At 48.8% G+C, this 13,544-nt stretch overlaps 1 protein-coding gene across 1 annotated transcript; it reads right to left on the bottom strand.

Moving 5' to 3' along the window:
* Positions 1 to 4,319, bottom strand: LOC105094047 (keratin, type I cuticular Ha1-like). Its single transcript, XM_010985998.3, has 7 exons — positions 3,917 to 4,319; positions 3,634 to 3,716; positions 3,140 to 3,296; positions 2,313 to 2,474; positions 2,093 to 2,218; positions 1,545 to 1,765; positions 1 to 403 (listed from the first exon to the last, which is right to left on the bottom strand). The coding sequence occupies exons 1-7, from the start codon at positions 4,262 to 4,264 to the stop codon at positions 265 to 267; spliced, it is 1,236 nt and encodes a 411-aa protein (XP_010984300.3). The 5' UTR covers positions 4,265 to 4,319; the 3' UTR covers positions 1 to 264.
* Positions 4,320 to 13,544: the final 9,225 nt, after the last annotated feature.

Here is a 13,544-nt window from a genome sequence, read left to right on the forward strand (position 1 = left end):
TGCTTTGCCAGGGAAATCGAGTTTATTAGGCGGTTACCAGGGAGGGCTGCCGGCACCTCGGAGTGTTCTCTGGGCAAACAAAGAAGAAACAGCCCCAAACAAATGGTCTGGAGTACGTTGGGTGAGTTTCTTGACTGCATCTCTGGGGCAGCTCCAGCCATGCAAATTGTGTTTTCAGGCCCTTTTAGCGGAATGAACCAGGGCCAGGTCAAAGCTCTGGAACCCCAGGCCATGCCTCCTTGCTGCTCTGGCAACCCCTGGGCTCTAGTGCATGAAGGAGTTACAGGGACCACAGCGGGAGCGGGGGGCATGTGAGGTGCAGGGAACAGCAGGAGCACAGGGCGTGCAGGGTGTGATGGTCTTGCTGCACGCGTTCGTCGTGGCACAGGGGTTGCAGGGCAACCTGGAGAAAAAGAATGATGTGGAAAGTGAATTGAGGGAGGCTTGTAATGTATACCAGAGAGACCCCAAGAGTGGTCTGCTCACTGGGGCTTAGCCTGACCTATAACAGAGAAGATTTGAGGTGAGAAGCCCCATGAAAAAGACAGCAGGACCCCCAGGCAGGGCCACTATTTTCCTGCCAGCACCATCTGGTTCCCTGGCCCAGTGGCATTATCTTGCTTTTTTGCCTCTAAAATGGCTTGCTTCTAGGAAAGCGGAACTTACCCCTAAGATTCTATTGGTTCCCTGAGCTACCTCCTGATTGGTCCTTTTGTAACACCTCATTTGCATAAAGCTCACTCCTGATTGGTCCACTTCTATCACTCCTGATTGGTCCATTTCTATCACTCCTGATTGGTCCATTTCTACAAAGCTCATTCCTAATTAGTCAACTTTGTTACAACTTATTTGCATGACATTGCAAAGTCTAGACTGGCAGCCTATAAAAGCCTGTGTAAACCTACAGACGGGGTCCCAAGCTTGGAGTATTAACTCCTTTGGGCCCGCCTGTGTAATAAACCTGAATTCTCCAACCCTCCGAGTGCTGCTTGGTCTCTCGTCAGGATCCAGGTTGCTGTCACAACTGAGCTGTAACACTAAGCTGTAACACATTTTGCTGCAACAGATTCACAAAGCTCACTATCGATGCTAATGGTCTCCCTGTCATATAGTGCCACCACTGCTGGACAGAAACTCAGAAACTCATTTCAACTCCCAGCACTGTCCATTTCTAGCTGGTGACCCAGGAGAATACCGATCCTACCTACCTGGTGGTAATTGCAAGACCAGATAAGGTAGCATTTGCAAATATACCCTCTACACAACACGGTATTATAAAATGTAAGAAATATCATTGATCACATATCAATATTACCACAGTAGAATGCCAAGAATTGGCTGTACAATTTCAGTTTGTACATCAAACAATTCTTGCCATTTTATGTTTTAACGATAGCCACTTTGTTTTCTGAGTTCTGTTTGAGCATGTCTGGGGTGTGAAGGCATAATTTCCTTTCCAAGGATGCAGTCTTTGCCTGGAGTCCAACTGAGAAGTATGACCATGTGCTCACGGCTTTGCCAAACACCTGCGGCTGTGTACTCACTTGCAGTCCTCGCTCTCCAGCAGCCCCCGGTACGTGTTGATCTCACACTCCAGCCGAGCCCGGACGTCCAGCAGCACCTGGTACTCCTGGTTCTGCCGCTCCAGGTCACTCCTGATCTCCGCCAGCTGATACTCCACGTTGGTGATCAAGCCCTGCACCTGGGACAGCTGGGTGCTGTAGCGGGCCTCCGTCTCTGTCAGCGTGTTCTCCAGGGAGTTTCTCTGCAGAGGGGAAGGTGAGGAATGTCACAGAGCTGCTCCTTAAAGGGTTTCTCTATGGGTTCCAAAGAAGTCACAAGCCTCCAGAGTTAAAGGACTCCCACCCAATTATTAACCAGGCCTGACCCTGCTTAGCTTCCCAGATCAGACGAGAGTGGGCACGTTCAAGGTGAATCTCTGCTACACACCAGAAATTAACACAACATTGTAAAATGACTATACTTCAATTGAAAAAAAAAAAAGAATTAAGGAGAGCGTGGCCCCAAGGGCTTCCCAGTGACTCTGATCCCCCAACCTCACCTTCTCACCAGGAGGCTGAACAATACCCACCAGGCTGTACTGGGCCTGCAGCTCCACCTCCAGAGCGTTGACCGTGCGTCTCAGCTCGATGATCTCCGCCTGGTTGGACTGCAGCTCCTCCGAGCTGGACACCACCTGCTTGTTCAGCTCCTCAGTCTGAAACACCAAAGGGGAGAAGCCAGGATCTGACCCTGCCAGAAGAGCCCTGAGGGGCCAAGGATCCTGAGTGGCCATGTGCTGAGATACCCACCTGCCTCTCAAACCATTCCTCCACTTCCCTGAGGTTGGTCTCCACCAGGGCCTCATACAGACTCCTGGTCTCGTTGAGCACACGGTTCAGGTCCACGGTGGGGGCAGCGTCCACCTCCACGTTGAGGCGGTCTCCAAGTTGGCAACGCAGGGTGTGGACTTCCTGTGGATGCAGAAAATGCAAGAGTCACTATCCTCAATGAAGAGTGGACCTAAGAAATGGCACTGCTTGTTGAAGTCCTGTTAGTCTATTTCCTTAGAAAGAAACTTCTAGTGGAGCAGTCTGTGATGGTGGAAGGCCAAATGGTCTGTGCTCCATGTGTAAGACTCCTTCCCTCATGACTGTGTCATGGCATTTGGATTCAAAAATAATTTCCAATGACTTGCTTGGGTGCCACTCAAGGATATCCTAATGCCCTATTTCCCCAGTTTGCAGATTGGCTGCAGATGACCTCTTAAAAAGAATTGGCTGTACAATTTCAGATTGTATGTCAAACAGTTCTTACCATCAAGTAAAATTATTTTATGGCCCCTCCCAAGAGAGAGGAGGAAGCCCAGATCATTCTTCATCAAGACTTTGAAAAAGTGAGGACTCCGAGTCATCAGGTTCAATATTTTGGCCTTTGAGGGAGAGAGATGACTTCGCACAGCATGATGAGCAATGCTGAGACTCGTAACACAGCAGCCCACAGCCCATCACAAGCCCATAGAAGTTCTCTGGGAAACTCAAGTGATGCACTAGTTTTGAGTGAAAGATACAGCTTATCTGGGAACGTGGATAGGTTTCATCTCTCAATGTTTTCTTTCAGCGTCAAGTTCTGGTCTCACCTCCTCATGGTTGCTCTTGAGGCAGAGAAGCTCTTCCTTCAGGGACTCCACCTGGGCCTCCAGATCAGACTTGCACAAGGTCAGCTCATCCAGAATCCTGCGCAGGCCATTTATGTCCGACTCCACCAGCTGCCGCAAGCCCAGCTCCGTCTCATACCTGCACAAGGATCGGCTCAGAGCAGTCACTGGCAGACCTTAAAGACCCACAGGAATGATCTTGGATAACCCCATTCACCTTGTCTTCCCATTTTTGGCCATGAGTAGACCCAGGATATGGGGGTTCTGGAGGCTCAGTCAAGACCCAATATTGATCCAAAAATAAACAGATGGGTTTGAGTCCTCTTGATTCCTTTCCTCAGTTCCCCCCAGTCCTCCACAGAACCCTTCACAACTGATGGATTGATCTGTTGTTCAGTAAGCTATGGAAATCCCTTTTCTTTAACTAGAGATTGAACAAAAGGAGTGGGCACCAGTGTGAATCCTGAATAACTCACTTCGTCCTGAAGTCATCTGCGGCCAGCTTGGCATTGTCGATCTGTACCACCAGTCTGGCATTCTCAGACTTGGTGCACAGGATCTGGGGAGTGAGAGATTGCTAAATGAGGACTGAAAATAAATACAAAACCACTGACTTCTTTAAAGATGCTCAAAGAGCCATGTTGAAGGGAAAAGGAGGAAGCAAGAATCATGGCAGCATAGAAGCAGGAAACACCATTCTCACAAGGTGAGAATCATTGCAAACTCCCCCTGCTTAGAGATGACAGCCCACCCCCTCACCTTCTGCTGGAGCTCCTCGATGGTCCGGAAGTACGACTGGTAGTTGGGACACACCAGGGGCTCCTGCTGCTGGGACCGCTCCCGGATGCGGCTCTCCAGCTCCGCGTTGTCCCGCTCCAGCTGCCGCACCTTCTCCAGGTAGCTGGCCAGGCGGTCATTCAGGAACCGCATGGTCTCCTTCTCGTTGCCATTGAAGGCGCCCTCGCAGAACCAGTTGCAGCTGCTCACGTTGGCGGGGATGTTGCAGGCCCCGGGCAGGGTGCAGCCGTGACAGCTGGGGGGCACGCAGGGCCGGGAGGAGCAGCTGGAGCGGCAGCTCAGGTTGGGCAGGTAGCAGCTGTAAGGCATGGTGCTGGACGGTGCAGGGCACCTGGCTGGAGACAGAGCCCAAGCTGGCCAAGGAGCCTGTGAGTTCTCAGCCTCTGGGGAGCATTTATACCTGTTCCACAGAGGGTGTGAACACAGGAGGTCATGTATCTCTTCATTTTACTTCCTCGCCGTTTTTCAAATGCCCTCCTCTTCAGTCTGTTATTGACCTCCATCAGAAGAGTCCCTTGTCCCATAAAATGTTTCACTTGGGCTTCTTATTAAGCCAGGATTCCTCTCCAGACTGTGCATCCCTGAAATTAGAGTCCTGCAGTAAGTAGACCTTCAAAGAGGCCATCCAGTCGAGCCCAAGGATCTGCCCTTGTTAATTGGGAGTTAGCCCATCCAATGACATTCTTTTGTGTCACATGATCGGGGAAAGCCATAATCATCTCCTGGCCCACCCAGCATTTCCAGAGGGACTAGGATTGAATCAAGGAATAGGTTGCACAAAGGGGCAGCAGCGGACTCCCCTTCCATCTGCTTTGAGAGAAGAATCTTTCAGTGTAGCATTCCAAGCCTTGGAAGACTTGAGGTGGATGAGGACTGACTCGGCCATGGCTGAGAAGGATGAACCGCTGTTCATGTAATGCTGCCTGCTTATCACTGAAAAGGACTGTAGAGGAATTTTAAAGAGAGAAGCTTTGATAATTAGTTTGATACCAGAGAAGGTTTTGGAAGAAGAGGATTGTTTGGAGAAAAGGCTGAAAAAAATACAAGCTGAGAGAACCGTAGAAATGCATAGAAAGTATCTGGGGAAAGTATCTGGAAGCAGATGTGAGAAAGGAGTAACGCAGAGCTTGTCCAACTTTTCCGCTGAGTTATTCACAGCATTAGCACAGAGCAGTACTTGAAACAGTCGGGGGACAGCCCAAAGGAGCTTCCTCAAGCATGAAAACTTCATGTTGGCTTTAACATAACATCATCCTAAAATTTCCAGTTAGACTTTCTAACATTTTGCCCAACTCTCCAAGTATAACTGACACACCGGGGAGATGCACCGTCTCCTGTCCTGGACTCCCACGCTCAGCCTTACTGGGTTCCGTGCAATCTGATTTAAGAACCAAAGGTTGAAAGGTACCAAGGGTAGGATCTGTGGTCACACAATTGAATCCCAGGACCTGGGCACCAAGGAGAGAAAATGCAGAGACACAACATAAGAAGAAGATGATTTTGCAAGGAAGCTTGGAGTCATTTGGGGTTGATTTGGGAGGTGAAGGAAGGCACCAGAAGGTCAGAGGAAGGGGTGACCCAAGCTCTGAATATCTATAAGTTGCATGATTATAGGCACCACCAGGTACCACCTGCATCTCAGGGAGCCACTCCCCAACCTCCATTGTGATTTTGGCTGCTCGCCAGAGGTGGTTTTATTGACAAGTTCTTGGAGTCCTTCCCCTGAGAGAGCTTTCATGATAGTTTTCACACGATGCTCCGCTTGAGTCTCACATAAAAGGTCCTTCATCTACCCTCTCCAAAGCCATTATCACCACTTATTATAATGCCGTTTGGACCAAAAGCCCCACTGCAGTACAGAGAAGCCCTAGATTTACAATAATGTCAGAATGTCCTTGTTTTCCTCCAAGGCAATTAAAGAGGGAGAAAGAGATAGGTCTTGAGTCAGGCATGACTGAGACTTTCCAAGGTTAGGCAGCAGCAGTCACTGGGATCCCCTGTCTCACTCATCTGGGCCTGGAACAAATAAAAAGGCCATAAATCAAACTGATGGGCATTTGCTCTCAGGGACCAGCACAGGCCTCCTGCCTCCTAACTCTCGTCAACCAGATCCAGAGCACTGGCTTTGCAGCAAGGCACCATTTCCACAAGCCTGCCTTCCTCCCTCTCTGCAGCACAGACTAAATGCCGAGAGCACCCTCCAAGCTCTTTGGTCTTGTCTGCTGATTGGCCAGTGGAGCACCATGGAGGCTTTAATCAAAGGAGAATGTTTAGGTTCTAAGTATAAAGAAGATTCAAGGATTGGGTGGACAAAAAAATTGAAAATAGAATCGCATACAATGCAGGGAAGCCAGAGAAATGGGGAGAGATGGGGACAGGGAGAGGTGTGTTTAATAAAAGAGAAGAACACAAAGAAGAGGCAAGGAAGAAAACTGGAAGGAATCCTCCAAACAGCTCATCTTCAAATGAAGGAACTTGGAATATGGAAAACTGAGAAATCGCTGAGATACCTGAATTGGTGGACTGAAGAGCGGTCCACCTTGCAGAGTGTCTTGCAAGATGTAAACGAAGACTCAGAAAAGATCTGCAGACATGGGGCCACAGCTTCTGCAGCCTCAGACAGAAATGACATTGTTCCAAGGTTTTCAGACCAGAGCATCACCTCCACGATCCAGTCTGAGATTTGTTTGTAGCTGAGAAATGCACTGTTGTCTACACCCAGGTGGCAAAATGATTAAAAGGGGCACCGCTGCCGGCTCCTGAATGAAGGAATGTGGGGAAGAGAAAGGAAGAAAGGAACAAGGCAGATCAGACCTGCATGGCTTCAGGTTATGCCCAGTCAGCAACCACACAGAAGAGGAAGCAAAGAAGAGGTTACACCTGTCACCTGCCGGTTTTTCCCGGAGATTCCTTTTTATCCCTACAGAATGGCGCAAGAATTCAGGAGGGAAACAGCAGACCGACTGGCTGGTAAGTAAACGTAATGCTACCATCCCTTGTAAACCCAACTTCTTTCTTACAATGTTTTCAGAATATCAGTAGGCTTGAGTGAATTTGCTTCTTGAATTAGTGGGTAAAATGGGACTCCATGGTTATCAGATCTTCTCATTGAAATACTTGCAAATTGTAGTCATTCAGAGAGAAACTGAGCAGTCAAGGGACTGTCAAAACCACTTTTTTATTTAGTCCAGCTTTATTCAAACACACTCATTGAGCAGCTTCTCCATGCTGGGCATGGGACAAAATTGAAACAGAAGAATTATAGTTCCTGTAGCAGATTTTCTTTTAGAGAACAACTCAGGCTAAAATAGGTCCAAAAAATGTATGAGAAATAACAAGATAAAGAGGTGAGATATTTAAAAGGTGTGAGATGGACTTTTGGAAATATGTTTGCATTTGATGTAATTAGGAAATTGTACATATGACATTGAAGGTAGCAATTATTTGTTGACCTTCTACCAAGCGCCTGGCGTAGTCCCAGGATTGGGGACAGGAAGGGGTGGGGGAGGAGGGGAGGACCAAGGATGGTGGGGGGTATGGCGTGCCCCTGCCCTCTGAGAGCCTTCAGTCCTGCTGAACATATAATGGAAGTGATTTGTGAACGGTAAGATGATGAACATATACAAGGGATTCTGATTATTTCTCTTCCTCAATGGACAACTGGTTTTAGTAACAGCAGTGGGTGGACTGGCCTTCTTTGGTGATTCCCCACCATTAAAATCACCAGGGTCCTCAAGCTATTTTCAGATCCTATGGAACTTTCATTCTTTGCACCACTCTTTATGGCATAAATTCTCAGAAATGGTTTCTCTAGCATAAACACTTCCTTCAAGGAAAAAGCATCAAAATCTTGGGGTAAATATGGTTCTGTCATCCTGCTGACACAATCTGAGACTTGGCCTCTGTAAAGGACAATGGTTAAGAGCACAGTTGCTGGAGGCAGACTGCCTGGATCTAAATCCTTGTGTGACCTTGAGCGTGTTACTTAACCTCTCTGAGCCTTAGTGCCTCATCTGCAAGATGGGGAAAACAATAATATTGGCTTCGTAGGATTGCTGTTGGGATTAAGTGAGTGTATGTATGTAAACTTATCGCTGACTTAGATCAATGCCTGATTCATAGCAAGAGCTTGAGTGCGAAGAATGTGAGCTTCAGTGATGACAGTGATTGTGATGATAATGGTGATGATGATGAAAGGGTAATTGTGGTGGTGATAGTAATGTGATAGTGATGATAGTAATGATAGACTGTTTGGTTTCCAGGGAAGCGCTTCACATCCCCCTCAAGCATACTGATCCTCTCTCCACTGTATTCCTTCCCAGGAACCCGAACCACTTCACACACACACACACACACACACAATGTCTCATCAAAGTCAATATTTTAATTATAAATGACAGGGCATTGGACATGAACTTAAGAAATGCAAGTCAGGGGCCCCATTGACTTATTCCATGTCACCAGAAAAATTCCTCTACCACTGAATGACTCACCTCTCCCCCTCCTTACATGGGAAGGACAGTGCTTGCCTCTCTCATGGTGCAAGAATATGTGGCTTTATTTTGTTAGACAGCTTTGAACTTGTTGGATGAAAGGAGCTATTTAAGTACAAAGGAAGGGGTGAAGGTGCTTGGGCCAGGTGCTAAATTAAGACTGATCAAGATTGCTTTTTCTTGTTGGGACATATTCTTGGATAAGTATCGCCAGAATGTGTCATCTGTGCCCAAACACCTCTACACTTGGGAAAAAGAGCAGAGGCACAGTGGAGGTGAAGGAAGGAAGGGCGTAACAGCCTCTGGCCCTTCCAGAGCTTCCTGTGATGGAAGTCCTGATGGTTCCCAAGCAAATCAGTCCTGTCTACACAGATAGTGGCCAACAGGTAGGATTCTGGTCTTGAGAGCCATTGGAGGCACACAGCGACCAAGTCCTGGCTTAAGCTCTCTCCTCCTCAGGGACTTGGGACTGTGGTCACTCCCGCATCAGGATGGGCTGGACTCAACAAACATCAGCCGGACTTTGTAAATTTCTCAGCAAGCTACTCTGATTCAGAGAGTTCATGGAATAGAGAGGAAAGACAAGAACCAATGCTGGAGCCAGTGTGTTGGCTCCACTTGGAGTTTCACTGATTTATAAGATGTAGAAAGTAGGAAAGAGATTGCATTTGGGGGCTAGGAGACCCTCTACAACCATCTCATCCAGCCCCATCAGAGGCTTGAGCGACCTTCTCAGCATCCCCACCAGGTGGTTGTAAATGCCATCCTTGAACGTCTCCAGTCACAGGGAACTCAGAGCGTGGCCGGCTCTGAGGCTGCTTTCTGGAGACGCGCTGTTCTCGGCCACGGCTGCCTAAAAACGGAGCTTCTGGTTCGTGTGTCTATTCCGGTGTCTGTTCATGTGTCTATTCTGGTTCTGTTCCAAGCTGGGCAGCGGCCAGAAGGACTCGCCAGTGGAGCCTTTGGGGGAGCTTGGGTGGGTGGCCTTTCCTAGACTGATGGGTGTGTCAGGCTCAGCAATTACCATCATTTAACATGTTCAGCCTGTCTCCACGGGATCAAGAGCTCCTCACCCTGGAGACCTATCAGGAGAGTAGGGCCAGTCCCTTCTGCAGTGAGTCTGGCCAGTCAGCATCTCATTCCCCAAATATACCCCCTGACCCAGTGGATCTCAAACTTGAGTGTGCACAGAATCACCTGGAAGGCTCGATCAAAACAGACTGCTTATTCAGAAAGTCTGGGGAGAGGACCCAAGGATGTGCATTTCCACCGGTTCCCAGGTGGTGCTGATGCTACTGACTGGAGGACCACACTTTTAGAACCACTACCCGAAACCTTCTCATGTTTAATTTTTTGCCCCTGCAAAGCTTCCAAAGTATGGGCTTTGGATCTGGTTCAGAGAAACCGGGGTTCAAACCTTCATTCAGCCACCAGTTGAGAATAGTAACAGCCGCTCCCTCTTTGCAGGACTTTTGTGGGCCCCTGTGTCATCATGTCCATAAAACCCCAGCACAATGCCTTGCTCAGCAGGGCTGTGGGATCACAAAAGCTAACTTTAAGTAGAGCCGGCAGAACCTCTGACCTGTGTTTTTCCTTTGTACAAGGACCAGATAAAAGGAGGATTTTATTTAGTCTGTATTAATCTTTATTTTTAAAAACTCTGTATTTTAAAAGCTCTGTGAATCTGGCTTTCAACAGACTGGGTCAGGTCAAGAGCTGGGAATCTCTCATCTGTGCCACTTTGCTGCAGTCCTGTTTTTAACCACCATCCTCAGGGGCTTTGCCCTCTCCCAGGACCATTCTGGTGAGTGAGCCACAACCCCTGCTTCTGCGGGAACGGCTGGCTCAGGGAGCTCCCAGCATCCCTCTCAGCCTAGGATGGAGAAACTGAGACCAGCAGACACAGGGAGCCTTGTGCTGCAGAAGGAAAGTTTATTAGCAAAATAAAAGCAAGGCTACCTGCACCATCTCAGAGAGACCGGGAGGCAATACAAGAGAGAAACTGGAGCACTCACAACGCCCTGAAGAGACGAAGCACAAACCCAAGGGCCAGGGCTGAGCTGCTGGATTTGAAAGTCCATCAACAGAGAAGCGCCGCCTGGCTTCAGTCTCCCCAAGGCTGGCTGGGGAAGAAAGACCCCCGGGAGGCAGGCCTGGGGGTGGAGCCAAGGCTGGTTCCCAACTTCCAGCATCTCTGGCTGAGGACTGTGTCAGCATCGGGGCGATGAGCAGGGCCCACAGGAGGCCCGGGGAGACCAGGAAAAGCAGCAAGAGCTGGGGGTAATGGCTGCAACGGCCACACAGGTGCTGGAGGCTGGTACATGGGTTGCAAGGGAGCCTGTGGAGAGAAAAAAAGGCATTTAAACATTAGCATGAGAAGTGCATAAAAGTCCAAAAGAAATAGACACTTAAGAATTGGAAGAGCGAAGAGGAGCTTAGACCTTAGAAGTCCCTCCAGGGTTCATAGCAAGGCTGCAGCCAGAGTTCAGGGCGCCCACGTGCAGAACCAGTGTTCTCTCCCACGTGGAAAGAAACATGGCAGAGAGACAGGGGGAAAGGCTAGTGGAGGAAGAGCAGGCCAAGGCCAGCCACGCCTTTAATTTAAACTCAGCCCCTGGGCTTGTTCCTTACTGCTGACAGGGGTACTCTCCTCCCTCCCTCTGTCACAGCGCTGCTGAGGAACTAAAATGAGAGAACAGATACAAATGCCTCGTGCAGTATTTTTACACGCTGAGAGTGAGGAATCCCTGCTGCTGGAATATTCCAGAGACAATTTAGCAAAAGCAGAGAGCTCTTATTGAAAATGACCTAAAAGGAGGGGGTGGCATTGCAGACCCCACCTTTGGGGACAAATTGCTACCCCGTGAGCCTGGTGGGCTGTCTGGATGTGGAGGAGGGGGTGCATGAACTCTGCGGCTCACACCATCCATTTTTGGACCACATTACACTCCCAGATGCTCACCACCCTCACAGGGGCTAAAATACTGAGAGCTCAGTGCATTTAAGTTTTGCTAAATTCTCTTACTCGTGTGGTATCTATACTCATGCTCAAGAGAATCCAAGAACCCAAACTCCATGAGCCTTCAGTGGGTGTTTGCCGGCCATGTCCTCCCCCCTTCCTCAGACCCAGCACACCCCACCTAGGCTGCTCCACACCCTACCTTTCACTGCAGCTCCTCGATGGTGCAGAAGTGGTGCTGGTGGACCGGACACACAGTGGACTCGTGGCATTTGCTCAACTCCTGGATCTGGGTCTCCAGCTCCACACTGTCCCTCTCCAGCTGGTGCCCCTTCTCTAGGTAGTTGGCCAGATGGTCATTCAGGAACTGCATGGTCACCTTCTCGTGGCTGTCCAGGGTGCCTTCACTGTAGGTCCTGCAGATTCCGATGTTGCCGGTAACGTGGCAGGTCCCTGGCAAGGGGCAGGCAGCATTGCAACTGGGGGGCAGGCAGAGGCTGGGTCAGCCCAGAGAGGTGGTCCCCACAAGGACTCGGCTGGCACTTGCTAGGGCGGACCTCTGCCCCAGGCTGGTGTCCAACGTCAGTGGAGGAGACGCAGACCATTCTTGCTCCAGGAGTGTTGGTGCAGCCCAGGCAGTGGGATGCGCTGAGGAAGGAAGAAGTCATGGTGTTGGGCTGAGGATGCGCCTGGAAGGCCAAGCACTGAGTCTGACAACCCCTTCCCTCCCGGCCCGTTTATATCCCATCCCAGGTGGGTGTGGGCTCAGTGCTGTGACCGCCCTGCCTTGATTGTCTGCCTACTCTTGCACCATCATCGTGTTACTCAGCTGTTGAGTTTTCATAAGTGTTCCTCACCTCATTAACAGAATGTTGATGAATCTGAGGTGCCTCTTGGCACTTTGGTATCACGTTGGCTGTTGGTGGGAAGTCAGAAGATTTTTATTATTTTTAAAAGAACAAAGGTCTTTTCAGGCATTAGATGTTTGACTGGAGTTGGCCTCCATGTTGATGTGTCCATACTGACGGTGTGACCATTCTTGTTGGTCACTGGAGTAGCAAGAGGGACAGACTTCTTTGACGATAGTAGCCTTGACCTATCCAAGGGAGAAACTGGTTCTTGGTTGATGTTGTGGGTTTTGGTTATCAATAAGTTCTACATTTTTATTTCTTCTTTCTTCAGTTGTTTGCCTTTCAGCCTCACTTTAAGGGACAGTAAGACTTGGATTAGTCCGTTCATTCAACACGTCTCCCGGCACCTCCCATCTGCCAGGCACATACCTGACACGCAGTTGGTTAAGCTTGGTGTGGTCCTGTCCATCAGGAAGCAACCGTAACTAGGAGAGCCATGGGTGTTTGAAATAGGGTGTCTAAGAAAATATCAGGACAAGGGTGGCTCTGAAGACCGTGCCTGATCCCGACCAAGAAAAGTGAGCTCAAGAAGTCAATCACAAACAGAAACGAACAACAGTCTTATTTCATCTCAAATAAGACCTTGACCATGGACCTCAAAAGACTTGTCTTATCAGAGTCGCTGCAGACCCTCTTCCTGCCTTACTTCTTTGATTCTAAAGTCAGTTATGGACCAGTTATCACGTGTATTAGGGGACTTGTTGATGTATTGTTTAATCCTCTCACGAGGTAGGTGTTCTTATCTTCATTTTACATGCATGCATACACACATACACACACACACACACACACACACATACATGCATACATACATAAGGCACTGAGACCAGATACGAACTCATGTTTCTCAGGTCACGCCCACTATAAAGTGGCAAAGCCTCGTCTCAGTGTGAGTTTTCCAATCCAGAGCCTCTTCTTGTTCACCTTGACCTCCACAAAGTTTCCCACCCCACCCCCAACAGGAGGACAACGGTGTCATTGCCAGAATGAAGAGGTTTATAAGGCTCAGAAACTGGGCAAGGAATTGAAACTGAGTTAAAATGAGTATCTGTCCCTCCTCCCTTCTTCTCCCCTTTGGTGATCTCAAGTTTGTTTTCTATATCTGTGAGTCTTTTTCAGTTTTGCATATACATTCATTTATATTAGTTTTTAGATCCACGTGTACGGGATATTCTGCAATATTTGTCACAAATTAAAGGTGTGGGATTAACGGATATAAACTATTA

The sequence above is a fragment of the Camelus dromedarius genome, chromosome 16, assembly GCF_036321535.1.
Source record: "Camelus dromedarius isolate mCamDro1 chromosome 16, mCamDro1.pat, whole genome shotgun sequence".
NCBI classification, from domain to species: domain Eukaryota; kingdom Metazoa; phylum Chordata; class Mammalia; order Artiodactyla; family Camelidae; genus Camelus; species Camelus dromedarius.

Coding starts and splice junctions, on each gene's coding strand:
- LOC105094047 (XM_010985998.3), bottom strand. CDS start 4,264: ATGCCTTACAGCTGCTACCTGCCCAACCTGAGCTGCCGCTCCAGCTGC. Junction 3,297..3,633: donor GCAGATGACTTCAGGACGAA/GTGAGTTATTCA, acceptor ATCCTTGTGCAG/GTATGAGACGGAGCTGGGCT. Junction 2,475..3,139: donor TCAAGAGCAACCATGAGGAG/GTGAGACCAGAA, acceptor CTGCATCCACAG/GAAGTCCACACCCTGCGTTG.